This window comes from Fundulus heteroclitus, chromosome 13 (assembly GCF_011125445.2).
Source record: "Fundulus heteroclitus isolate FHET01 chromosome 13, MU-UCD_Fhet_4.1, whole genome shotgun sequence".
Classification (NCBI taxonomy): domain Eukaryota; kingdom Metazoa; phylum Chordata; class Actinopteri; order Cyprinodontiformes; family Fundulidae; genus Fundulus; species Fundulus heteroclitus.
Genome location: NC_046373.1, coordinates 26,274,602 through 26,301,416, shown reverse-complemented (window position 1 = coordinate 26,301,416; position 26,815 = coordinate 26,274,602). Strand labels below are relative to the sequence as shown.

Here is a 26,815-nt window from a genome sequence, read left to right as displayed (position 1 = left end):
TGGCAAAAATCACAAAAACAGTCACTTTCTGTCATATGTTTGCCATGGGCAAAAGGAAGCAGAAAGATAAAATCTTATTTCATCCGCCCCAATTACTTAGGGGCGGATGAAAATAGAATTACTTCCAACAGACACGAGCAGATAAAAACATGTCGTCTAACTGTATGTATGTATGTATGTATGTATGTATGTATGTATGTATGTATGTATGTGGAGATACAAAATAAACTAAATGAGAAATGGAAAAAAAAACGTAGTCACAAATTAACATTTAAATGTAAAATGTTAAAGAAATCAGCCATAAGAAACCCTAAACATGCAAATGTTTTCACAAGTTTCTCTGTGCAATGCAAGCAGCTAAAGATAAAGAAGCAAAAGATTTTTTGTTTGTGATGGCTTGATGTTAGTTCTCATTGGACCATCATAGTTCTGTGGTTTGATGATTTTAATGACGGTGTCCCGCTGTCAAACACACCTGCACATACTGGACTTCCTGGATACGGTGGTGCTTGGAGAGGAGGGAGGGGTTTGGTAAGACCAGGTGCACTCTGAGCCCTTCAGGTCTACAATTACCTGCAGAGAACGGGGAACAGAAAGCAGTCTTTAAAAAAATTAGGAATTAGGGAAGGTTTCTGGTTTTGTTTGCTTCCTGGTGGTGAAGGAGATGAGCTGGCAGATAATCCTCTTAAAATACAAGTTTATTTGAATTTCTCTCAGAACATCTAGTGGAAACCCGACTGAGGAGTGCAGGAAATCCCGCAAAAAAGAGGTCAAAGAGTGTCAACCCAGGGTCCCGACACATTTTCTATGTAAAATTCATGACTTTTCCATACTCAACTTTCCATATTTGCCTGTTATGGTAATATGAAGTGATAAAATCAAATGGTAGCATGAAGCAAGAAAGGATGGATGGCACAGTGAAGAGAAAGTGGTAGGAAAGGACGATATGAAGGAAGGAAAAGGGGAAAAAAATAAATAATTAGTTGATGACAAAGAGAAAAAGGAGAAAATAAAATAAATATTTTCCAGACTTATCTACGCTTACTCATTCCTGGAAGACACTGAAATGAAATTCCAAACTGGTTCATACTTTTCTAAACTGCGCAGAAAAATGTAAATAAGATTTTTAACAAAGTTGCAGGTTGAGAGTTAATGAGATAAATTACTGTCAACTACAGGTAAAAATACACACATTTGTTTTTGTATTTCAATTTGGATAGATAGATAGATAGATAGATAGATAGATAGATAGATAGATAGATAGATAGATAGATAGATAGATAGTTGTTTTTGTATCCCTGGAAGGATTTCCCCCCCCCCCCTTCTTTAATACACTTGCTTCGAGGAACAAATGTACAATATTTGATTTTCTGATTCCCACTGGAAGTTACATTTTTTTTGCAAAGTGTTGTTGTTGCAATAGATCAAAATACATGCTTTTTTTTTTCTTTATTCAAAAGATGAGCTTTTCACCTGATCAGTTCTATCTGAATCAGAGTTAACCGATTTATCCACTGCAGGCAGAAACTGTGTCAGAGTAAGTGGAGGATGACCATCTGCTAGTTGGCTTCCAGCTCTGTCAAACAGCTTTTGGCTCCTCGAAGGATGGACATATTCACAATTTCAGTCATTGAACAATTATCCCGAGCCAAAATGTGCTGTTCCAGTTGGATCCGGACTCCAACCAAGCGTCCAGAACTCCAGGAGACCGCGATGTCTTGCATAAAGTACATAAACACATTTGGGAACTGAGAAAAGAGTCAACTAACAATATTTTCTGAATCACCGATCAATTTTCTGCCCAGTTTTCAACCCAGATACTTACGGTTTATAAAAAAGTACACCTGTTTTAATTACAAAAAAAATATATATATATATATATATATATATATAATATAAACTAAGATTAAAAACTGCACTAGAGGAAGGAAATAATGGGATCCTAAAGTAGTAAGCAGGTGCCACATAAACCCGATTCAGAGTGCTCGGACCTTCATGATAAAGACAATCTATAAAGCAGAGCTCAGACATACAACTTAAACATGAATAAAAATTATTATTTTTTGCTCAGATGGTTAAGCTTTGTTCAGACGGGAACTCATAGAAGCAGCTGTTAGCGTAGAAGCATATAAACCTGAGCAGAATCAGAACCGCCCAGTGTCAAACGGACGTACCTGCTCGCTGGAGGCCGGCAGCTTGTGCGGGTCCATGGTCAGGGCCTTCAGGTCGTCCGTGAGCGTCTGGAGGTGGGTGATCTCCCCCAGCATGGACATCTCCTCGTCCTGACAAGCATCAGATCAGAGGCATCTAAAGTCTGCAAGAACTACACAGCCTGGAGAACAACGTCAGTGTTTTTGGAACTGCGCCGGCGCTGTGATGGTTATGCAGAACCGGATGATATCAGCACCTTTAAAAGAATCTTACAGTGACTAAGGTGGAAACTAAACTTTCTCTAGTAAATTTCCCATCACATAAACTGCTGTTCGTTTTCAGCTTTGTTTTTTTTTTCTTTTTTCCATTGAGTTTGAATGCACACATGGTGTTGCAGGGGTCACTGACCACGACGGGCCGCAGCATGGTGACAAAGACGCAGAAACGGCTCCTCTCCTCCACCAACGCCCGCCTCACAGCCTGCTTCTCGGTCTCCTCCAGCAGCAGGTACTTATCGCTGACGTCCTGCATGGCGCTGTCCAGCTGAGGCTGAAGGTCTCCGCGACCTGAACACACAGTTAGGCAGAGCTATAATGCTTCTGACTGAAACGGAAAAGCCAAAGAAAAATGCTCCGACACACTCTTATGCAGCGCTTTTGCAATTTATTCAGAACTCTTTTTACATTTTTTGTCAGGTTCTAATAAACATCAATGTATTTTAATGGTGTTTTATGTGATAGACCAACACTAAGTAGCTTTTTCCTTTTTAACAAATAAAAATCTTAGTATCCCAAGTAAAATCTAGTCCTTCACTGCAAAAAGGGAACTGAAAATAAGCAAAATGTTCTTAAAATTTGTATATTTTTACTTGATTTGAGCAGCTACATAACACTATTTGCCAATGGAATGAGAGTTTCTACCCCTAAAATAAGATAATTAGACATCCTGCACTTGAAATAAGATGATGGAGATGAATTGTTCTTATTTTAGGTGCAAAAATGTTATTCAATTGGCAAATAATCCGATGTACCAGCTCAAATCAATGAAAAAGACACTAATTTCAAGAGGATTTTACCTACTTTTAGTTCCCTTTTTGCCGTGTTCATGTCCGTGTTGGTATTTCTTGAACAGAAACATTAAAATCTGAAGATCCAAGAGCTAAACTTGCACAATATCAGTGAACATCTTTGCTTAGAAAAAAAAATAACGAAACATATTACACTTAAAAATAACTTCTGAAAATGTTTTCCTGGCATAAACAAAAAAAAACCTCAAACTGAGCTGAAAAAAAAAGCTGAGATGGCAATAATCCAAAAGTTTTTCCCCTCATGGTATGTGGTAGCAAGGACATTTTATCACGCTGATGTCATCATAATTTAGATGAAGATTTAATGGGTATGAGAAACATAAAGGCGAAATAAAGAGGGGGGCGGACAGCTTCAGGCAAGCCACATCCAGACTATGATCCAGCTGTGGGATCCCGTTTCACCGTTCAGGACCTCAGTTCCTCACAGAATGCTCCGTTCTCACACTAGAAACACTCCAATGGCTTCAAAACAATAGTTAAGAGACTCCCCCAAAACCAGGAAACCACATTAAAGATTTAAACAGCCAATCAGAGGCACCGGGAAAAACAAACAACAGCTGGCGTCAAATTAAAACACATTATTAGAGGACTGCTAATAATCTGTGTAGTTTGGATGAAGAAAAGGCGACGCATGAAATCACTCAACCCTCTGGCTTAATATGTTTTCATGTTTAGCACGCAGCCAAACCAGATCCGTTCGTATGAGGATACAGTGTCACGTTCTAACAGAGGAGCCGATTCATCTGCATGCCCAGACTTCACCGTGCCACCTACTGTAACAGAATAGGTGCCTGCATGGAGGCACGTAAGGGCCCAGGATCATTTAGTTTAGGGTCCGTTAGTCAGGATCACAATCCCATCCGACAGCAGCAGCCCTGGTTCTCCTCATCTCTACAGTCAGTTACCTCTTGTCACCTTTAATTTTAAAACCACGTCTAAGCTTTCACCGCAAAAAGGGAACTAAAAGTAGATGCAATTTCCTCAAAATTTGCGTATTTGTCCTTGATCTGAGCAGGTAAGGTTATCTGCCAATGGAATGAGTATTTTGACCCGTAAAATAAGATAATTAAACATACTGCACTTGAAGAGCAAAAATCTTATTTCAATTGGCAGATCATTCAAACTTGGACAAATGCACCCATTTAAAGAAGATTTTACTTACTTTTGGACTCCTCTTTGTAGTGTTGGTATAAATATTTAATCTTTTACTTATTTCTTTATCTTAGGCATTTGGTGGCTGCTAGTTTTAAAGTATATCAAGCTTTAAAAACTTTTTTTTAAAGCCGATAAGATGTTCTGTCATCCCTTCTTACACTTAATGTTCTTTCCATGGGATCCCAGAGACCAAAGGGACCAATGTTTTCTCCAGCAGGACAAAGCGTAGCGTATGACAGCACTGCCCTTCCCCCACCTGTTTCTGTGCATTTTCAGCTCAGGTTATTTGCTTTTCTTTAAGATTATTGCGTAAATACAGGAAAACCATGGTTATTTCGCCACATATATTGGTATATCTAATACAAACTTCATGTGGATTATAATGTCACCTTCCTAAAATAATGGCCTAAGGGATTTTTTGGTCAGGTTTTTCGGACAACACTCTAAATAATATGGCAATAAGTTATTAAGTTGATTTATCCAAAAAAGAGATTATTGTTGCCAAAGAAATGACTTAGGCCATTAATTTAGGACGGTGACGTTAATTCATTTCTCTTAATTCTGCAAGTGCACAGGTAAAATATGAACTTTTTTTCTGTCAGAAGTAAAATGTTATTCGTAAATTATCACTTAAGGGCCACAGATAGGTGAACAAAAATCACAATGAAGGTCAACTGTATTCCTCAGTGTTTGTTCACAGAAGGAGATGATAGAATGAGAAATGTTTGTCAAAGGTTTCTAGAGCCCAGAAGTGCATAAAGTTCTCAACGCATCCCATGTAATCCACTAATTTTGTTAACTAGCTGCAGCTATTGCCGCTTTCTTGTTCTGAAAAGGCTTTAGAGCTTTACTTTTTTTTTTTCTTCCCTCATTTAAAGATTCTCGCGTAGAAATCCAGCCTTCTGTATTTGATGGCAGACATAAACATATAATTAAAGTTCTTCATTCCTCCAGCGAGGTCCAAAGCCAGCTTCTGCGGCGAGGCTGACTGATAGGAGCAAAGTCTGTCTCTTGCCAACTAAACTTTTTCCAGGCAGATGCTTCAGCGATAAAGAGAGAAAGGCTTGCTTCAAAAGATGGAAATGTTTTACACGGTTTAGTTTACTTTTTCCCCCTTCAATCCATTCTTCCTATTCTTGTTTTTCATCACATCCAGCCACACAAAAATTGCAGTTAATCGATTTAAGATAGCAGTTGCTCTTATTTTCAGCTTCCATTCAGGCTTGGTGCTTTTTTTACTTTATTGTCATAATGTAATGTTTTGGGTCAAACTATTTTTAATATTGGATAAATGTAGCTTGAGTAAATACAAAACGCAGATTTTAAACAGTGATTTCATTTATGAGGGTAATAAGGTATCCAACCCCACCAAGAAAATCAAAATCAAATCAATGGATTTATACAGTGTCAATTTACAACACGTCATCTCAAGACACTTTATAGAGTCATTTGTACAGATCAGTCAAAGCGTTTTCTATCCTTTTGGAAACCCGGGTTAAATTTCACCAGCTGCACCCAGACCTGATTGCTACCAGACCTGCAAAATTAAGAAATCCCTTAATGACCCTTTCTGACAACATAAAGTAGAAGAAAAGATCTTAAAAACCAGCAAGACATGCCCCGATCTAAAGAAGCTCAAGCGCAGATGAGAAACAAAGAGGTTGACTTCTGTCAGTCTGGAAAGGGCCGTTTCTAAGTCATGGGAACTCCAGGAAACCACAGAGAGAAACGTTTCTACAAACAGAGAAAACATGGAACCGTGATGAACCCGGCCAATTAAAATGACAAGAGATGCACCAATATAGTTTCCTCCTATCCAATCTGATACCGATACCTGGGTTGAGCGTATCGGCCGATACCTGATACTGATCCGATACTACTGTTAAATGAATGAAATATATACCTTGCCACATGAGTGAAGACATCTGGCATGACATAAAAAAAACTTTATTAAAAAAAGGTCAGCATGTTCTTCAGCATGGTGCTTTTGAAGGTGCCTATTTAAGTTTGTGGTTTTTAAATTCACCAACTTTATCACCACCTCTCGCAATTTTCTCACTGCAGAAAATTGCTGGTTGGTGTATCAACTTTTAAATGTTTCCGAATAGCCGACTTGGCTCGGCTCAGCGGTTGCTCCATGTTGCTCTGCGTTTGCTCACCGCTAGCTGCTACGCATGAGGACGTAACATGCATGGCAAACATAGAATTGAAGAGACTAGATTGCTGTAACTGGATTGCTTTGTAGGATATTAATAAAAAAAAAGAAATTCATCCGATATCCGATTCAGCTAATTCGTCAATATCGGAGCCGATATCTGATCTGGGTACCGGATCGGTGCAGCTTTAAAAATTGCTACCAAGAGCAAAGATTCATCCAGAAGGTCACAAAAGAACTGAGAAAAATATCTAAACCACTGCAGGCTTGACTTGCTGTAGTTAAGGCCAAAGTTCACAGTTCAACAATAAAAGAGACATTGAGTAAGCAGAGCATCAACGGAACAGCTCCAAGGCAGAAAGCACTGCTGACCAAAAAAAAAAACAACACACACACAAAGGCCCATCTCACATTTGCCAGAAAACATCTTGATAATCTTTTAATTTTTATAATTTTCCTTGTTTTTGTCTGTTTATTCTCTACTTCTCATGATATTTATCCAACACTAAAAAATAAAATTAAAAAAAGAGTCCCTTCTCCCATTTCTTCCTTCTTTGGAACTCCCCTTTTAACATCCAAAGCCACAGCAAAGGGAGTTTCCTCTCGGGCACTAATAATACCCTGGGAGTGCCAGAGGGTAGAAACTGCTCGACCACATCTGAGGTTCCTCTGGGGTCAATCTAAGGTCCTGTTTATTTTGTTCTCAAGGCTCGGTTCAAAGCTGAAAGCCAACAAGTTCTTTGTTACAAGCAACAACAAGCTTTTGATTTCTGTCATCATTGCAAGCCATTAAGTAACATGATTCAGACTGAAATTACATGTTGTAATAGCCAATTACTTTTCAGGGGAGGAAAGGATGCATTGGTCCTGTCAAATTCATTTAAACGGCTTTGCTTGAGGGGAAAAAATGTGGAATTTTGGAGTTTACTTAATATTTGGAACATTAGATGTGCCAAAGTCAGATGAACTTTTAACCTAATCCTCCAAAGATAAAGTTGGTAAGGAAATGTAAAGTAAATCCAATGAGTCCTCACACTGTAACTGATCTTCCAGAATCTGAGGTTTCACAATGTTTTTTTTATGATAGCGTGAGCATCTGTTCAGCTATAATTTCACAGATTTTTCAAACATCTTTCATCTTCAAATGGCTGAGGCTGCTTTGTTTAGGATTAGCACAGCTGCAGAGAATCAGCATACAGCAGCATGACTGAGTTCAGATATTTAGGTGCAGACCACAAGTAATTCTGTATCCAAGCATAGAGGCTTACATATCTCAATTTGATTTGGTCATGTACTGTAGAAGATACGTCTAAAAAAAACCCAGAGATGATTATGTGCGTTGAAATGTGAGAGGTCCCGAGCACACAGCCTTCAGGAACACCAGGGAAGGTGGGATGCCGACATTTATCCTGGACACCTTTTGAGAATAATCAGCGCCACATAATTAAAAAAACAAAGATGTTCTTTACCCTGAGAGAACCCTGTTAGATCATACAAAACATGTAGATGCTGTGTTTACCATAATAAAAGCTGCAGAAAAATCCAATAACATGAGAAAAAAGAACTGAGCTCAACTGACTGTTCCAAAAAAACAAGTAAAAAACAAAGCAACTGGACCTGTTTTCCGTAGTTGAAGACGTTTCGCTTCCTCTCCAGAAGGCTTTCTCAATTCAAAAAGTCTGGAGTAATGTGCAGTACCAAGCTTTATACTACTGCCTAACAAAGGCCTTGTAATGGCTTAGATAACATGCAATTTAAACCGAAACAGGTCCACCCCTTAGTAATGGGCTGTTGTTAAAGCCAACTCAACTGACTGTATTTAACATGTTATTTAATAGAAAATTCAATCTAAAAAAGTCACACGGAAAGAAAAAGACAATTAGAAGAATTTGATTGATACAATTATTTGACGACTTTGGCGCTCAGACCTCGGCAGGAAACATCAGCGCTGAATTATACTTTAATATCCATAAGCAGGTGTATGAGAACTTGCTCTTTGGCTGAGTAGCAGGCTGAGACGTTGGTTTGAAGACCTTTTAAGATGAACTCTGGATGCTGATTGGGCTTCGTGGAGTTGTGGTTCAAAGCCGATTGGCTTGCATCGGAGGCGGATGAGCCTCTGATTGAATGAATGTAAGTAATTCCGTTCCTTCAGTTGAATTTACGCCTAGGCTTCATTAATTCCAAGACTATTTTGCAATCAAACAGTTAATGTTCCTTTGGGATAAGACCATTTTCAACTTGTGAAATGTTTAGAAAAGTCTTTTAAAGAGAAGAAAAGTCTAACTCTGCATAGGGGCACAAAAGAGACCTTTGGAGCATTTATAGGTAGTGTAAATAAAGGTATGTGCTGCTGCTGATGACAACACTGCTGAAGTTCATCTGCAAGGTGATTTAAAACCATGTTTCTGTTGGCCATGTCAGCGTTTCCAAGTTGCATGTGGCAAATATCAATGTTTCCCATTAGCTTTTGCCCCTCTACGGTTTGTCGTGTTTGTGTCATTCTGTCTTATGAAAGTCATGTTAAGATTTATTGACAAAGACATAAAAAAGAATCTTGTTTAGTATCACACTGGGCTTTGTTGTGTTCAGGGTCTGAGCTTTTGTGAGTCACACAAACAATTAAACAGCGCAGGAACTTTTTTTTTTTTTTTTTTGAGTTGGCCAAAGTGGTCTGGGTGAGATTCATAAAACCAAAACTATGACAGAGGACTGAAGATGTCAGAGCCAGTGATATATTTACAGTCTTTCACCTCCTCTTTGTGGAAAGCTGTTATAATATGTTCCAAATGAAGCTTCAAATCTAAAATTAAATTGAGTTATGGGACTTCCCAGGTGATTAAGAGATATCATGCTAAACAGCGGGAAGACTTTGATGCTGCAACTAAACAACCAGAAACAGTTTAACAACATAAAACAAAGAGAGACGACAAACTATCAGGTTTTGATGTATGTCAACTTACCAAAGAAATCGGCTGCACGAAGTTGACCATGATGGGATAGACCAAGGAAGAGAAAGACAGGGAAAAGAAGAAAACATTAGTTTTTTTAAAATCCATACATAATGTCAGACATTAAAAACAACTATTACATGACTTACACCCCCCACCCCACCCCCCATTCATTTCACAACGGCATTTATATTCACTAAAAAACATTTCCACACGTCACGAGTTGGTATTCAGGTAAACCAGGGTTTCAAACAGCTTCCTGAGGAACAGCTTTTTGTTATTGATTCAACTTTCTTTAATGAGATGCCAGAGAAAGTGTCAGACTAACGTGAGATTTATTCGGCTGTATGGAGAATGGAGTAATACAGCGCACCTCCCACCCCCACTTGTTGCTGCACATTGAAAGCCATCTGGTTGACAGAGAGTGTCCAAAGTTTTCCCCTCACTTACACGAACAGAGTAAATTTGGCACTTGGGGAATATTTTTTGATTAAATAGTAATTGTGTGAAAACTAAAGTAGCGCCTCTGAGTTTTATTAATTTCACGCTGTTTTTGCAACTAAGAGAGTTGTTCCTTTCCACTGTCACCACATACTTGGTCAGAATGAGGGACCACAAAGTCAATGGCTCCATCCAAATACCCTTATTGGGTTAACTCTTTAGCCAATGTGGAAGTGTGTCAGCGGTCGCCATGATAAGTGCTGTCCGGATAGTGCAGCCAGTAAGGAAGGAGGTGGGAGAAGAAGTCTGTATGCTTCCTCTCGCGGCTAGTTTAGCCTGGGAACTCCTTAACATCCCTTACTGCGCTAAGAAGCCATAAGGTATCCCACAATCCTTTGTGTGACATGATGTACAAGCACAGTCCACCTCATGGAAATCAACTAAATGTCTTGGCAGAAGAGAGTGTGCAGTTTGTGGCTCATTTTTGTAAGGCTGTAAGCCCGGATTTGACTCTCATCATCCATGTGCATTTCCGTCACATAATGACGTCGGAGTTAAAGGACAGCACAGCAGTCCAAAGCTCCTTTCATACCAGTGATAGTATTTTTACTGTTGACTAGGCCTGTCACAATAACAAATTTTGCTGGACGATAAATCTACCTAAAAATCGCAATAAACCATAATATTTTCATTTGGAGACCTTTTTCAACTAATATGATAATGGCATAATAATGCAAGTATATCCTCTCAACATAACGGCTCAGACAGATCAAATGGTTGGCCGCCATCATTTGAGTTGTATCCAAAAAAGTTCCACAATGCAGCGGTTGTGTTTGGCGTTGACACCAATTCCATTTTCTTTTCTAACGCTGGCTCTCCTCACAAGGCTCTCATGATACACTTTAAGCACGTTCCTACCTAAAACAAGATTTAACTCCTCTTACACTGAGGAAACAAGAAAGTGGTAAGTAGACGTTGCATCGTACTGAAACCTTTCGTTATCCAGTCTCACAGAGAGGAGAGGGAAACACGGGTAAATTATCGCGATTATTTTAATGAATCATTTGATAAAAATGTATTGTGGGATTGACTAATTTATTGATTATTTATATAGCCCTAGTGTTGACCCAGTGAAAGGTTATGGAACAAGAGCTCTTATTAAGGGTATTCGGATGGAGGCAATGATTCCATGTTACTGACTAAGCTTTCTTTGATAATGTTTTGTGAATCAAAAATTTTATTTCACTACATTTCATTGTTATTAGGATTGAATTGGAAAACCTGTCACTGAATATGACTCTGTCTGTATTGTAATAAAATGAATTGATCATATATTTCTGAATGTGAATCTGTCCGGTCTACCTTGTCAAGTGAGATTACATTCTTTTCGGTGCCATATAAAAAAATAATGGATTGGACTGAATGACAGCTTGGAAACTACGATCATCGTGTCTGCAGGATCATGCAGATAGCAGGCTGGCTAAACAGAGCAGATAGTCTGAGTAATTAACCCGCAAAAATCAGATCGTTATCCTCCCAGGGAACTGCAAGAAGATACAATTTTCTGCGCATTAAGCATGCTTACATAAAACTACAGCAAATTTTACCAGATGTTTGTGCTTGAGTGTGTATTATACCCAAAATAGGACACAAATATTCCAACAACATTATTTTATCTCAAAGGATTATGTTAGATTATTTTGTTGAACATTGCAAAGTTGTTAATTTTTTCTGCTTTTCATAACATCTAATAGCTCAAATAAGAATTTTTTTTATTTGGCATTTTCGTTTAAATACTGCAACACTGTGAAAGCCGTTCTATCTTTCTCCGACCCATGGCTAATTGACAACTTTGCCAGCTCTGTGAAACCAGATATGCTTGAATACCAAACAGAGGAAAGAACACAAACCTTTCTTCGCTTTCTTCTGCAGCTTCAAAGTATCTGACGATCTCTTTTTGATCTCCTGGCGGGCTTTTTTGTACTCTGCCGAGTCACAGTGAAGCAAACAAAAAACAAATCAGAAAATAACTTACCCAGAGCTGCATTCTGAGCTCCGCGTACAAACTAATTCACAGAGATACATGAGAGAGAGCGCGTTTATGAAAACCTTTGGCGTGGTCTTTGTCCAGAGTATTAGCCACTCTCTTCCACTCCTCCATCTGCTCCTGGAGAGGGTTAATCAGGCAGTCCAGAAACACCCTGGAAACACAAACACACTGTTAAAACTGACAGCGTTCCAGAACAAAAGACATGCTTTATTTAACATTTGCTCCACGGAAAAGAGCTAAAGAGCTAAGATCAGTCTTACAGAAAGTGGATGGCTACCAAAAAGGATCAGGACGTATAGATCTGAGGCGGTGTGGCTTTAAATATTTTAATTGGCTGAATTATTGCACATTTTAACAGAGATGCCAGAATAATTGAATTTAGCTAAACCAGTTGAAAGAATAAACTGAGGTTATAAAAACAGTTAGGAATGTGAAAAGGGCAAATTCACTCTGTCAGTAATGGAGGTTAAGTCCCAGGCAGAAGACAGCAAAGTGTTAACAGATCATGAAGAAAGGATTTACATCTACTTGTGCAGTAACTGCATTAAAAATATATATTTATTGTATAAATAACAGCAAAAATGGAGCTGCTGCTCCTGCCAAAGTCTCTTCATTTGAGAGTCAGATTTAACTCATGAGGAGCATTTCTCAAAATAACTTCTATCCCAGCAAATTTTCTCACTAAAATATCTCATAAAATGTTTCAACTCTCCTGAAGATTTTAAGTTGTTTTTTTTTTTCTATAATTTAGCCTTCTGTAGACCTCAGGATCACTAGAGAAGCTGGTGGTTGGGTCACGCTGTATGTAAATGCTGTGTTGCCAGGTTAATATCTTCCTGTTTTATTTCAGCCCTCAGCGGGAGGTCCCAGCTGCCCATTCAACCTGACTGACTCCTACATTCTAACCTGCCGGGGTTGATAGACTCACACAGGGTCCACACATCAGAAAGGAAAGAACAGAAAGTCATTTAGAGAAAGGAATCAAAACACAGAATATAAGAGAACTTCCATACAGCTTGGGAAGTCAAAGTTATGTTATGGTACCAAGTTAGGAGGTGGAAATGCAGAGGTAGGGAGCAGTGAATGGATTTAATCAGAACATCACTATGCAAAATAAAAACAAAAAAAGCTTAGGAAGAATGTAAAGAAGAGAATACCTATTTACTTCACACACACACACACACACACACAGATCAACTCACATGGAAAACTGTCGGAGCTTGGCCTCGATGCTGCGATGCCTCATGCACATCCTGGTGAGCGCTGAACCGATATCCCTGGTCCCCCCTGAAAACAAACAAAAACCCAACAAACACATTCTGTCAGACATAAGAATCTGCGCCAGCCAATCAACTAGCATCAAATAAAAACCATAGTCTTAAAAAAAAGATTGATTATGTAGCATTTTCAACATAAACATGAACTCTGAAGCAATTGTCCCTTTATTAGGTGCTGTTTTCAAGTAATGTACCATTAAAATACTGTTAAACCCATTAAATACATGTACACAGAGGCGTGTTTCTGTTAACTGCGATAATTATGGCTTACAGCTGAACCCTTTTTTTCAGTTTCTCAGAAAATCTGAATATTAGGATCAGGACCACACAGTGGTGCAGTTGGTAGCATTGTTGCCTTGCAGCAAGAAGGTCCTGGGTTTGACCTGGGGTCTTTCTGCATGGAGTTTGCATATTCTCCCTGTGGATGAGTTCTCTCTGGGTACTCCGGCTTCCTGATAAGAGTGTGAAGCAAAGCTCATTAAACAGTTTGGGAGCGATTCAACAGATGTGGACTGCATCTGAGCCACTACACACAAACAGCTACAAGTAAAGCCACTCCATCCAAGGAGACAAGAAATTCATGTTCCAAAGTCTGGAGAAAGAGTGGAGTGGCACGGAGTCCAGGTTTCTTAAGGAGCAGTGTGAAATTTCCACAGTCGGGCATGTTTACTTCAAGCCTGATAACTTCACTCACATGGCAAGGTATACGGTTCATTCATTCAACAGTCGTGCCGGATCGGTATCGGACGATATGCTTAGCCTAGGTATCAGTATCGGATCGGGAAAAACTGGATCAGTGCATCTCTAAATGCAACAGCTAGATGTAAAGATAGAAACCTTGAAGTTGAAGAATGATTAATAATAAAGCAAAGTTGCGTTGCATCACCGCAGGCCATGACAACAGTTCCAATTAACATTTGTGTATACGATGTAATGGATAACCCTTCAGAGGGTGCAAACTGCAACTCTCAGTACATCAGATAGTAGTAAAGATGTCCCTTCAATGGTCATGAAACAACATCCAAAATGATTTCATGGTAAAACCCTTGATTTGAAACAGTTTACTGCAAAACCTCAAACAATGCACACCGAGAGGTTTGGAGGTCACAAGATTCAACCTTTTTTTCGGTGTGGATTTGGCAGGTTAGTTGTTCCACGGATCCGCGAGGAACCGCGAGGAACCGCCACGGTTCTGTGGATTAACTCCATCTCACTGTGGTTTCTCCCTCCATGTAATCCCACACCGGGTCCAGGAGTCTGAGAGCGGGACTCGGTTGTTTGGGCCAGACCATCTGTTGCAGGCCTCTCTGCTCGCTCCTCTTGTGGCCAACTTGAGGGTTGTGCTCTCTGAATTACTATCTGTCAGGTTTGCTGTGGTTCTCACTTAGAGATAATCCAGACTGTTTGTGAAGTTCTACTGTTTGTTTCTCCAGACGCCTTCAGCTTTCTGTCCTTGAAACAAAAAGCCTCAGAACTTTAATCAACTCTTTACACAGTCATCGAGTTTTTAAGACTGAAGAAAGGGATCTTTTGGATAGTCCATCAAGAAGTTAAAACATTAGACAAATCTAATAGGTTTGATTGATTAAAAATATATATTATTATAAATGATCAAACATCTTCAATAGTAAAAAGGTGATTAAACTCTTCCAGCATCTCCTGGGCCGGAAGCTTTTTCAGTGTAAAGGTTTTGTTGAAGGACACTCCAGCAGGGTGGAGATGGATCAACTCGAAACCGATTCTCAGTGCAGCAGAAGCTCCACAGGCAGCTGAAAGGGCCCAGATGGCCGTCCTCTCTCTCCCCCTGACAGGACACTCCCTCCTGGGGAAAGGGTCTCTCAATCTCTGCTTGACGGTCTGGAGATCGGACAAAAACGCCTCAGCATTTACAGCCAAGCTGCTTGCATTGCGACACACGTGAGGAACATTTTACACTCTAATGTCAATGCTACCTAAACTCAGCTATTTATAGCATCATTAGTCAGAACGAAGCTAATCAACAGCAGGTACGCTGTCCTTTGGTCTTATCAGAAACCGGCTCAAAGTTACGCAGCTGTGAGCAACCCTATGTTGTGTAGGGCGTGGTGATGAGCACTGCAATGCACCAGTGCCTCCTTTTCTCTTTCCTCTGCTCTTCCCTTCTTTCCTCACATCCTCCTTCCATCCTCCCCCAGACACATCTCTGTCACAGCCGCTCTGACTCTCATTTTCTCTTCAGGACCTCTGTTATCGCTGCCTGTCTCAGAGCGGACCAAGATAAAATGCAGCGCCGCTCCAGTCCGGTCAGCAAGGATCACCCACCACAGAGTCCCGCTGCAATGTGGCACTGAATCCTTCTAGGCTTGAAATGTTCACTTGTTGTTTTTTAATTTATTTGTAAGTGTCCTGTCTGGTTATGTGGCATTAAGAATTGCTGTCTTAATGCCAAAGAGAGTCCAACAAATTTACTTTCAAATGTGGAGTATTACCGCTTGCGCCACAATGCCCCGCTTCATATATATGCAAAAACAAAATAAAAATAAAATAATAAAAAGATAGACTTGACTTTATTGAAGATCTATCGGCTTTTGTTGAACGGAAACCAAATTTCACTGCTGATGTCCCGAAACAATGAAATCGTTACAATCATTACAACTATACAGCCAGGGGCAAAAGATAGCTTCCATGACTGTCAGAGTCACCAGAAAACCTAATTCGATCCTTGCTACTAACTATCTCTACAAACAAAGAAGTTTTGGGAGTTTCCTGCTCTGGAGTGACATGTGTATGTGGTATTATAATGCCAAGGCATTGAAGACACGAGATATGCCCACGGAGAAGCAAACCGTTGCTGCCGATCAACCTCGAAAAAGGTGGAAGATCATTTCAAGAATTACCAGAAGGCTCTAACGTCGCAAAGAGAAACATTTCTCACAAGAAAGATCACAAAAATACTCAAGATCTCCACATCAGAGTGTACAAGCTACAGTTGTCTTGTTTGAAGGGTAACCGGGAAAACAAATCTAGAAGCATGATGTAGCTTTGCCAAGTTACAGCTGAATAAAACTCAAGATTTCTGTAAAAATGTCCTTTGCATAGGCAAGACCAAACTATAGATGCACGGATAAAGACATTCTTACCATCAAACACCTCATCCCACCCACTGAGCACGGAGGCGATAATTTGGACTCTTTTTACAGCCACATCCTGGATGCCGCCATTAAGTCGACTATGAATAGCCGTGTACACCCAAGTACAACGAGACCAGCTCAACGGATGACCGGTGGCTGAAACGGAGTCATCAACAGGACAGTGATCCCAAACATGGGTCAAAGTCCAGAGCTGACCCTGATTCAAACGTTACGAAGAGAGGATAAGAGACGTGCGCAGAAACAAACGTCAAACATTAGTACCCTTAAGGAATATTACGATCAAAAATCATCCAATTATCTCAAGTTATTGCTGCTAAAGGTTATTTTACTACCAATTCTAACTAATTAATTATGGCAAACAGTCTTTTTTTTTCCATGACTACTTTGACAATCAAGGAACCTATGAAGAAAAAGCCACTTCACACTAATTTCAGCTACAGTTTTCCACTAGAAAAACACTCAAAGTGAAAGTTAGAAAACACAGAATCCCTGTAAGGTCCTGCGCCCTGGTCAGTCACATCCCCTCCGCCATCTGCTGACCATACAGCGCTCCAACTAGCTTGCTTTTACAGCGGTGAGTACCGTCTATGACCCTCAGGGGTAAATAATGGCAGATATGCTATGTGGGCTGCAGGCATGTGGGAACAGTTTAAAGATTTTGAGTCTTCCAGAAACAGTTCTGTATTATGGCTTCGGTTTGTTTTGTTTTTTTTTGCTGTTTTGCAGCACTTTGTTGCTCTCTCAGTGGGCCTCCTACTAGAAAACTGGAAGGATGAATGCTCAGCACTAGTTTGTACAGATTCGGAAAGGCGAGTTTGAAAACCCCAGGGTGTGTGCCTTATACGGTCCATCGGTTATGCGTGCGTGTTTCTAGCCCCTTTAGGTATAAATCCAACACTTTATAGTCTTTTTTTCCCGCTGCTGCTGCTGCTTGTCCTTCTTCACACGATCTCTCTCCGTCGTTCCGTCATCTCTCTTCACACACCATCCGCCACCCTTTTTCCCCCCCAACATTTCTCTCATCCCAGATCCGGCTCGGTCCTCCGTTTGCCTAACGCTGCACCTCATCTTTCTCCCCTGCCAGCTCTCTTCTCACCTTCCCGCTAGGTGTTACCTCCCCTCTTCTCACCTCGTCTCCTCCTCTCCGTCTGAATTCGAGTCAGTAAAAATTTGGCAGTTGCAAGCAGAAAGCTTTACAGACTCCCATACTTCTCGACCTTATAGATTTTCTTTGCTGGTAAAAATGACTCTCTCAGGGAAGTGGAACGTCGGACCAAATGAGCTGGTTTTGGACGGTCTGCGTGCCCGTAAAGCTGTCTCCATGGCATGGGACGTTAACTCCAAGGATGGACGCTTTATGAGTGACTGTAGCGGTGAAAGTCAAATGTTTTAACAGATGAGCATGATTTAAAACTTTTTGGTCTCGGTGTTGGTTTGGGCCCGTTTCCACAGAGGATGAATTCTCAGCATGTCTTCACCCCGTGTCGCTGTGCATCCCACACTCTTCGGGACCACAGCGGTTTAAGACTATCATTAGGTCTGTCCAACCGCTGGGGTTTCTTCTCAATATTTTTAGAAGGCGCCAGAATATTAGGTGTTACGGGGTCGCATCTTAGCTGAGAAACGGTGCAAGTTAAAGGAATATTTGCAGATTATGCAATCATCTCCGCGCGGATAACTTATCTGAAGAGCCGTAATAGCTTTAAAGCACATAATTCATATCAAGGAGTTCTGGTAGATATAATATAACGCAAGACTTTTACCCACTGCTTCCACAACCCTTCACTAAGCTTTAGCCTAAGAACAACCACACTCTTAACTCTTCAAACAGCAACTTTAAAGAAACTTAATCCATGTCAACTTCCAAAAATTAAGTTTGCAGCCAAGCAAGGCTGTTAGACCCCACCATGGACCTTTTGAGCGTGCGTGTCTCTGCGCGTTGAGAAACGACCCGTCTGACCCAATTCAGAGGGACAGAGTGCCGTTTCTTTCTGACCTGCAGGCATGGATTGCTCCCATATTTGCTGCGGCTGCAGAAAGGACGGACCCTGGGCTCCGCAGCAGCTCGTCTGCAAACCAGGGCACTTCGAATCTTCTGAAGAGAAACCGGTTATGTCAGGTCAAAGGAGATGAGTGGGTTAGAAGAGCAACAAGGTGTGAAGAAGAGACCGAGCTTGGCGCAGAGGTGTGAAAACATTTAGATCGTTAAGTGAGCAGAGAGCTAGCCACAACAGAGTTAACAAGGTCCTATAAATGCACGTTAAATCATCTATATTTTAAAATGCCTTAACCTCTGGGAAGCCTTGGAAATCTAGATCCCAAATTACTGTTATTTTAAATTTTTAGACATTGCTAAGTGATCCTGATTAAGGTAAAAACACACTAAATCTGATGCAAGCCTTCAATAGATTAAAAAAAACATCTTGGTAAATAAAAGAAGCGTACATGGTTGAAAGCTCATTTTTAGTCATAGATATTTTATTTCCACCGCCATTATCAATACAAAAGCAGCTACTTTATGACAGCTTTAAACAAGAACATGGCAGATCACCAGCAGGTGGATTTTTCAGCGCATGCAACAATGTTGCTACGTCAAAAAATTGTAATCAATTTGGAGAATTTTACTTTGATTAATATGTTTTCCACAAGGGTTTTTTCATAAACAAGGGCCTTCTAATGCTGCTTTAGAGCTTTGTTATTAAGGCAGTTCTGTCTGTTCCCCTGATGTAGCCTACAGGACAGTAATCCAGACAGCTGCAGAGGATGACCTGACTCCATCTAGGCAATGCTTCAGCTTCTTCCTCCTAGACGAAGGTTTGTGGTCCTTAAATGCAAAATGTCACTGTCATTTGTGTGAGTTTGCTGTAGCTAATTATGAACATACTTTATGTACAGCTTTTATTTTTATTTATAGCAATGCTTTTAGCTTTTTAGCCAATTTCAACCTATAGAAAGTGAATGTATCCTTTTTTTATACTCCTCGTACTGCATTATATTTCATTTTCTCTACAATTTTGTCAAATAAATGTTAATGTCTGGTAGAATGTTCACTTGCACCTTTAACTGGAAAACAAATCTACTTTACAACGTCAATAAAGTGAAGAGCCTGAACATTCATGTTACGGTGACTGGTTTGTAATTAGAAATGCACCAATCAGGCGTTTCCTGACCAATACTGGTGACTGGTTTTATTTTCAAAGTTCATAAAGCATGTAAAGTCGCAATCATGCCATTTTTGATGCGTTTGCATCCATGAAAAAATGGGGTATTTTTGGTTTTTATTGCACTTAACGAATGAAGAACTCACAGGTTGGAATCAATAGAAATAGACATTGTTGATCGGTGGCTATTGGAGCATTAATTGTTTCAGGCCCAGAGCAGATGACCCTTTGACCTTTACTTTCTTATTTAGCACATAGTCAAAAATAAATAGTTACTTCTGAATATTGTGGCTTTCTACAGTATTATAAGCTTCAGTATGTAGATAAGTTCTAGGGTTAAAAAGACATACTTTAAATTGCACTGCTGACATTTTGCTTCATCTTTAATGGAGCACTTTCAAACACTCATGTGGTATTCTATTTTATCTAAGGAACTGGCTGCCTGTCCAAAACCTCTCTCTTAGTATTTTAAGCATCCTAAAAATGCTTGTGTTGTCAAAAATGTCATCCAACATGTTTTAAAAAGGTGGAAAATCACAAGGATCTCCAGTCTGGAGGGCAAGAACTTCCTGTAAAGTTTCTTGTGGAGCAGAAACAGGCCAGCAGGCCGAGGGAACTTGGATGTAGCCTTAATTTTTCAACACAGCCAACGTTTGACCGATTTTTCAAAGACGGCAGCGGCTCTGTTGTCGGGCCCTGGAGACCGGATGCTGTGTAGCGCCAGCATGGTGGTGCTGCGTACAGTAGGTGACCTGGAATCCAAGACGGGTATTTAAACCCGTCCCTGTCCTCCTGCATGGGACGTGAACTCATCACATTTCCATGAGTTCTGGTGGAACTGGAGCAGCTGAAGCTGCACGCAGCGCTGCAGCCCAGCAGGACAGCCACTAAATCACCAAACTATCACACTATATTTCTTGTGTTGTCGCTATAGGGAAGATGTGGTCGGAGAGCTATTTTTAAGAAATGGAGCATAAAGGCAGAAATTAACAGAACAGGAAAGAAATTATTGGAATTACAATTTTTTAGAAACAGAGAAGAAGAGGGCAAAGAAAAAGCAAATCAAACGAAACTTTAATGAGTCCAGTTTTTTATTTAATCAGTACGGGTCTCTCCTTTTGTTTAAATAATGTGATTCCGGTTATACAAACTTTCAGGTCAAATAAAAAATTATTAGAGGGACTAAATATCAAAATAAGGAATTATTTGTAATCATAAAATCTAACCTTCAATTTAATTTCAATAAGAACGTGATTTATATCAATCTTTCACACAGGATCAGTCAATAAATGTAACGGGAAACAATAAAAACAGATCCCAAAAACTCTACAAACATACGCCCAAAATACATCAAGCAGACAAAAAAAAGTTATGATATTTAAAGACACATTAAAAAGGGGTTAAAGGGAGAATTGACATTGAGGAAATGCTTTGATCTATAAAGAAACAGGTGGGCTGCACAGTTGGTAGCACTGCAGCCTTGCAGCAAGAAGGTCCTGGGTTGAAATCCCAGCCTGGGAGCCTGGGTTCTTCCTGCATGCGTGGCTTCCCTCCGGCTTCATACCACACTCAGAAACACGACTGGTAGGTTAATTGGTTAATCGTTCTCCTTAGGTACAGGATTGTGTGCATGATTTTCTGTCCTATGCGTCTCTGTGGTGGACTGGCGACCTGTCCAGGGTCTGCCACGCTTCCCACACAATGACAGCGGGAGATAAGCACTAAAGTGCCAAACAAAGCCAATATTAAAAAATATTGGCTGATAAATGTTATCCAAATCATTTAAAGGAATCCTACATTTAGAAAAACGTGTTTCAAAAACACTGCAGCAACATCAGCGCCATCAATCAAGATGGTCTTAAAAAGTTATCAGAATTAAAGTTTCACACTTCTCAGGGTAGAAAAGTCTACCAGAGATCCCGGTCAAACATCACCGTCCACCAGGATACGTCTTCATTACCCATTGATCCAACAGCTTCTGTAGCCTAAAACACGCTTCAGTGTCTTGTTCAGTTGGTCATTTTTCAGACAGATTCTGGCCTCCAAACTGATTCACTCAGGAAACGCTGGTTCGAAGTGGAAATGAAAGTAGCCCGTCAATTGAATAAGATTTGTCTTAAAAAATGTTACTCCCAGTAATGTTAGATAGTAAAAGCCCCATAAAAACGGAATAAAAACAAACCCAAACCCGAGCCTTTGAGATGGCTGGTCGAACAGCCGCTACTAGAAGCTGATCGGGTGACAGCCGTAACTCAAACAGGCGCATAGCGTTGCCTGCCCGTTGCATCAGTCAGCATCTCTGTCTCTCCATATAGCCAAGGTCGCGTTACGGATTCAGTAACGCATGCCTCGCGTATCGCCGAGCAGCCCGAGTGTCACTCTGTCACCGTTGTCAACCTTCTTTTATTGCAGGAGCTCCAAATACCGACTTCCAGCCGATTAGCAGCGGGTCAGACAGATCCCACCAAGCTCTGATGGACCAATCATGTTAACTGTGAGGGGGAGTCACTCTTGTATTTAGTTATATTAGCTCATATCTTCCTATAAATATGATTCCTCGTGGTTCATCCAGAGCCAACGGGGGGTCACAGAGTCCTGGAATACCACACGCCCAACCGGGGCGGGGAGCAGGCTAGGGATGCCGGTCAATGAAGGTTACGATCCTGAGATGCCTTCTGCAGGAGTATGTGTGTGTAAGAGTGTGTGTGTGTGTGTGTGTGTGTGTGTGTGTGGGGGGGGGGGGGGGGGGTTACAGTAGGGTCTTGAGATTCTTTAAATACTCTCCTTGAAGAATTACTCCCCTCTCGGTTTACACGCCAGAGCCGGCGTGTTGTGTCAGTTTATTGCTGCTTGGGTTTTACTCCGACATACCAGCACAGCTCTGATGACGAAAGCAGAATTATTGCAGGGCTTCTTGCTTTAAAAAAAAAGAAAAAGAAAAAAAAAAGTCTTTCCACATCCAGCCTGATCTCCAAAAGAGATGTTTCGCCTCTTTCACCTTTCGCCCACATATCTGCCGGTATTTTTAGCGTCCCCAGGGCAGCACAGAGATGTCACGGGCAGCAATGGCTGTCAGTCAGCTGCAGCCGGGCAGCTGCTGTCCTGTCATGTCGGCTCCTCCGACCTCGGCTCCATGGGAGAAATGCAGAAATGCACAGCGGAGCGGAAAAGTTTTCTAGCAATAAGGGAAAACAAATCTAGACGGGGCTTTGCTCCGAGGACACCGCAGTTAAATATGTGAAATATCAAATCCAAATTTTAAACCTGAACAAGAACATACACAATATGGAGATGCACAGAAATCTGGTGGTTGATGAGCAATTCATCAGTACTACAGTAATTTACTACACGATGTGTAGAAGTCTAACTGTAGCTCCTCTTGTCATTACATTTTTGAAAAAAGAACCTCTAGATGTTACCAAACATGTTCAAGCATCAGAGACACCGCTTATGGTAAATCTGTTTTATTCAGCTGTGTGAGCACTTCCCGGGGACAGATGTTGAGAAAAACATTTTAACTCGAGGGAAACGTCTTTCATTAAACTGTGCTGACCTTTCGCGTAACGCGCCGTGGTCGTTTGGCTAATGTGTTTATGAGCTTCTGCAAACACAGACGCAGATTTATTAGCTTCTGTTGGACCCCGCGCGAATACTTGAGCAGATATCCACAGACGAGATCATCAGTTGGGTTATTTCGTCCTCCTAACAGCTGAGAAAACACTCGGCGACTTAACGGCTCAGGAGGAGGACAGCGAGGGAATGAAACCTTCATAGCCGTCAGCCCTTTCACACAGAAAACACCCCGACTCTTCACTCCCTCGCACACTAAGCTGACCACACACGGGCAGGTGGAAACATGCTGAAACCAGACCCTGCTGATATCACACATCCTTTAATACCGTAATTTCAAACACAACAAGCAATGGCAGTGTTCGCCGTCTGGGACGGCTTCTGCGGGTACGCGTACTCTCCCTTTGAACCGGGGCAAAAACAAAAAGTAAAACAAGCTTTTTATTTGCTTGACCCGGGCTGCTGCCAACCCTGCCGAGCGAAACCAGAGCTCCCGTTTCGCCGCTAATCTGCAGTCTGAAAGAGCCGGCGGAGCACACGCCCGATGCCCTCTCAGCGAGTTTGAGCGGGAGAGCTGGGTCTGAATGCTAAAAGCTTGTGTCAGCACAGATCTCCATCTCGCCTGAGAAGACGCTAACACGGCTCAGGTTGCCGCGGCCGCCTCAGAGCAGAGTTTCACTGACTCGCTGCCTGGAAGCACCAGCACGCCACGCATTAAAAACGATGACAGCTAATGTCCGTGCATGCTTGTCGTGTAAAGCTACACATCGCGTGGAAGGGCTTAGGAAGAGTATGAGGAAAGCTTGTTTAATTATCAAGCATGACAGATTAATAGGCAAAAAAAGACAGAGTTTTGTGTACAAGGTGACAAAAAGATTTCAACTTTTTTTTTCCAATAATAATCACTAATTGCTACAGACTGAAAAAGTACAATTTATTTACAAAACAATTATTTTCCAGGATTCATTCTTGCCTTATTAAATCTTATGAAGGATAATCAGCTATTTTGACTGTGTCCACTCACTGTCTGACTTAAATTTGTGTAGTAGACAATTATAAGGGTAAAGTGCTCAGATTGTATGCATTAGTGATTTTTTTTTTAAATTCAAGAGTATTTACTAGTTCTGGGTCATACATACTTTAATAGTTGTTTTGATAATGAACATCATTTAAAAAAAGTTCCTCTTTGGTTCCAGTCCCTTCAAGAAACCCTTTCCTTTTAAATCAAGATTAAAAACACATTTGTTTAGGATTGCCTTTGACTGTTCTAGTTAAATTGTTTTACTGAAACATCATTAGTTCAAGTTTGTAGTCCAACAGTTTTTAATATTTGTTTTTAGTTAGCATTTTCCCATGTTTTATTTTGTTTCATTTCTGGTACATTTTATTCCAACTTGCTTTCATTCTGTCTTTATTTTCCTATATTTGAATCATGTAAAGCACTTTGCATTGTCTTTGTACTGAAATATAATATAAATACAAATAAAGTTGCCTTGCCAAACTTTGATCTGACTGTCATGATTGGTAAAACAAAAATAAAAAAATTAATTGTAGCTCGCACCATAGCTGTGAATTTTATGTTTTACAGTACTAAACCTTGCCATTAGTCAGTCCTTTTATCGGTTTATTGTCTTTCACCTAAAAAGAAAACATGAAGTCCAAACGGTTAGCTTTCCCCCTCTTCTCCCAAGCGCAATGCATCTTTAATATGGTGATAAGGTTTGAGTATTCCTACGGTACCAATGTTTACTAGGGCTTTGGCTCCAGGAAGCGTCTCCTGTTACACATCAGCTTCAGCAGAAAGGTCTCACCAAGACCAATTCAGTGATGTTCATGGTGGTTAACCTCAGCAATTGTTAAAACTGGCCCAGAATATGGAGACCGCAGGTAACTGGTCCAACTATCGCCTGGAGTTCAACAGCCCCAACAAAGCAAAAGGAAGCCAACTTGTTTTTCAATGATTAACATTCTAATACAGAAAGGACACAAGGTGTTTAAACAGCGTCTTCTGTTGGAGAGAATAACTTCTCATATCTACGCAAAGAAAAAGATAAAACAAACTCAGTTTAAAGAGGACAAAAAAAATATTCTACAAGGTAATAGTTCAGTCTAGTCTAGTAGATCCACACAGACGACAACAACAAAACAAAATTGGGATTATATCCACTTGAGAAATCCGACAGCTTCACTGTCTGACTTTGAACAGAAACAAGAAAAGCATTCATAGAAGCTGACAAGTGCGCGTTGAGAATCCTGAGTGGTTTGTTCTGTCGTACACTTCCATTAAATCCACTTGGAGTAAATCACGCAAAGCCAAGTATGGCAGCATCTGGAAGGGCTGACAGTAATTAGCAGCAGCAGGAAAACCAGGCCAACATGCCCTCGCTCAACGACAGTTACTAGAGAGCAGAAAGAAGATCTTTCAGCGCAGAAAAACAAAAGGCTGAGGTTAAAAGAGGCCAAGATAATAACAGTGTGTCGACTGTCTGTCTCGATGTAGTTCAGATTTATCTCCATGTACTCGAGAAAGAACACGTAACAATAATTACACTTAAAAAAAATTGAATCCACATGTTTTTCTTTTTTCAATTTGAGCGCCGGGATTACACAAGTAGCAGCAGCATCCCTAATCCCAGCAGCACAATCAGAAACAGGATTTAAAAAAAAATACAATTTTGCAGGGAAAGGATTTAAGTCTTCAACTCAAATTCCACTTCCCTAAAATAAATGGTAAATGGCTTGTACTTGTATGGAGCCAAGAAACATGCCTCCCTTGGGGACTTTATTGTCAAACTGACAAAGGAGCCAGAACAGAGCAGACGGCAGCAGGTAACATTAGTCTACATCAAGAACCCAGTCAAGTTAATAGTTATATTCAGTGCAATGGGTAAGGAAATAATCTGTCATACATTAAAACCTTTCTGCACAATTCTTGTATTTAGATTGATTTACCATCAATAAGACGTATTTAAGGATTACATGTTTATTATTAAATCACATCTGCGTCTATTTCCTCTGAAAGATGAGGGTCTTGATTCTCTAGGAAAACAGACTCATGTTTGGGGGTCAGCAATGCTAATGATGGTAAAAGCTAATTTAGGATGCTGAATGTCAATCCCAAAATCATTTTATGATTTTTGGCCATTGAATTGATGGATTATTAATTGTTACAGGCCCAGAGCAGCAGACCCTTTAAAAACACATAATAATGTTTGAGAACTGAAACTGAAGCTTCCAACTCAGTTTAGTCACAATAAAAAAAAAAATTTAAAAAAAAGTTTTACAATTTCATTTCCCAGCAACAACTCTCGTGGCACGACGTCATACTCAATAAACAAAATAATTTATATAATTTATAATACTTTTAGTTCCCTTTTTTGGGGTGTAAGTAAAATCTTCTTGAAATTAGTGTATTTCCCTTGATTTAAGCAGCTAAATAAGACTATTTGCCAATAGAATAAGATTTTTGCACTTAAAATAGGAACAATTCATTGGCATCATCTTATTTCAAGTGCAGGATATTTAATTATCTAAAGTTTTAGGGGTAACAATACTAATACCATTGGCAAATAGTCTTATTTAGTTGCCTAAATCAAGGGAAAATATGTTAATTTCAAGAAGAATTTACTTACTTTTAGTTCCCTTTTTGCAGCTTATATGTAAACAACATTTAGAACTAGAATATT

General features: G+C 40.2%; 1 protein-coding gene across 6 annotated transcripts in view; it reads right to left on the bottom strand.

Moving 5' to 3' along the window:
• Positions 1-26,815, bottom strand: part of LOC105916444 (MTSS I-BAR domain containing 1) — a 72,140-nt gene that overhangs the window by 10,403 nt on the left and 34,922 nt on the right. For all 6 annotated transcript variants that reach the window (XM_036145507.1, XM_036145508.1, XM_036145509.1 and 3 more), the window contains exons 4-10: positions 13,193-13,277; positions 12,050-12,141; positions 11,851-11,925; positions 9,512-9,523; positions 2,560-2,717; positions 2,175-2,282; positions 476-573 (exon numbers count right to left, since the gene is read on the bottom strand). In XM_036145507.1, coding sequence (XP_036001400.1) covers positions 476-573; positions 2,175-2,282; positions 2,560-2,717; positions 9,512-9,523; positions 11,851-11,925; positions 12,050-12,141; positions 13,193-13,277 — 628 coding nt within the window. The remainder of the gene's footprint in view (positions 1-475; positions 574-2,174; positions 2,283-2,559; positions 2,718-9,511; positions 9,524-11,850; positions 11,926-12,049; positions 12,142-13,192; positions 13,278-26,815) is intronic.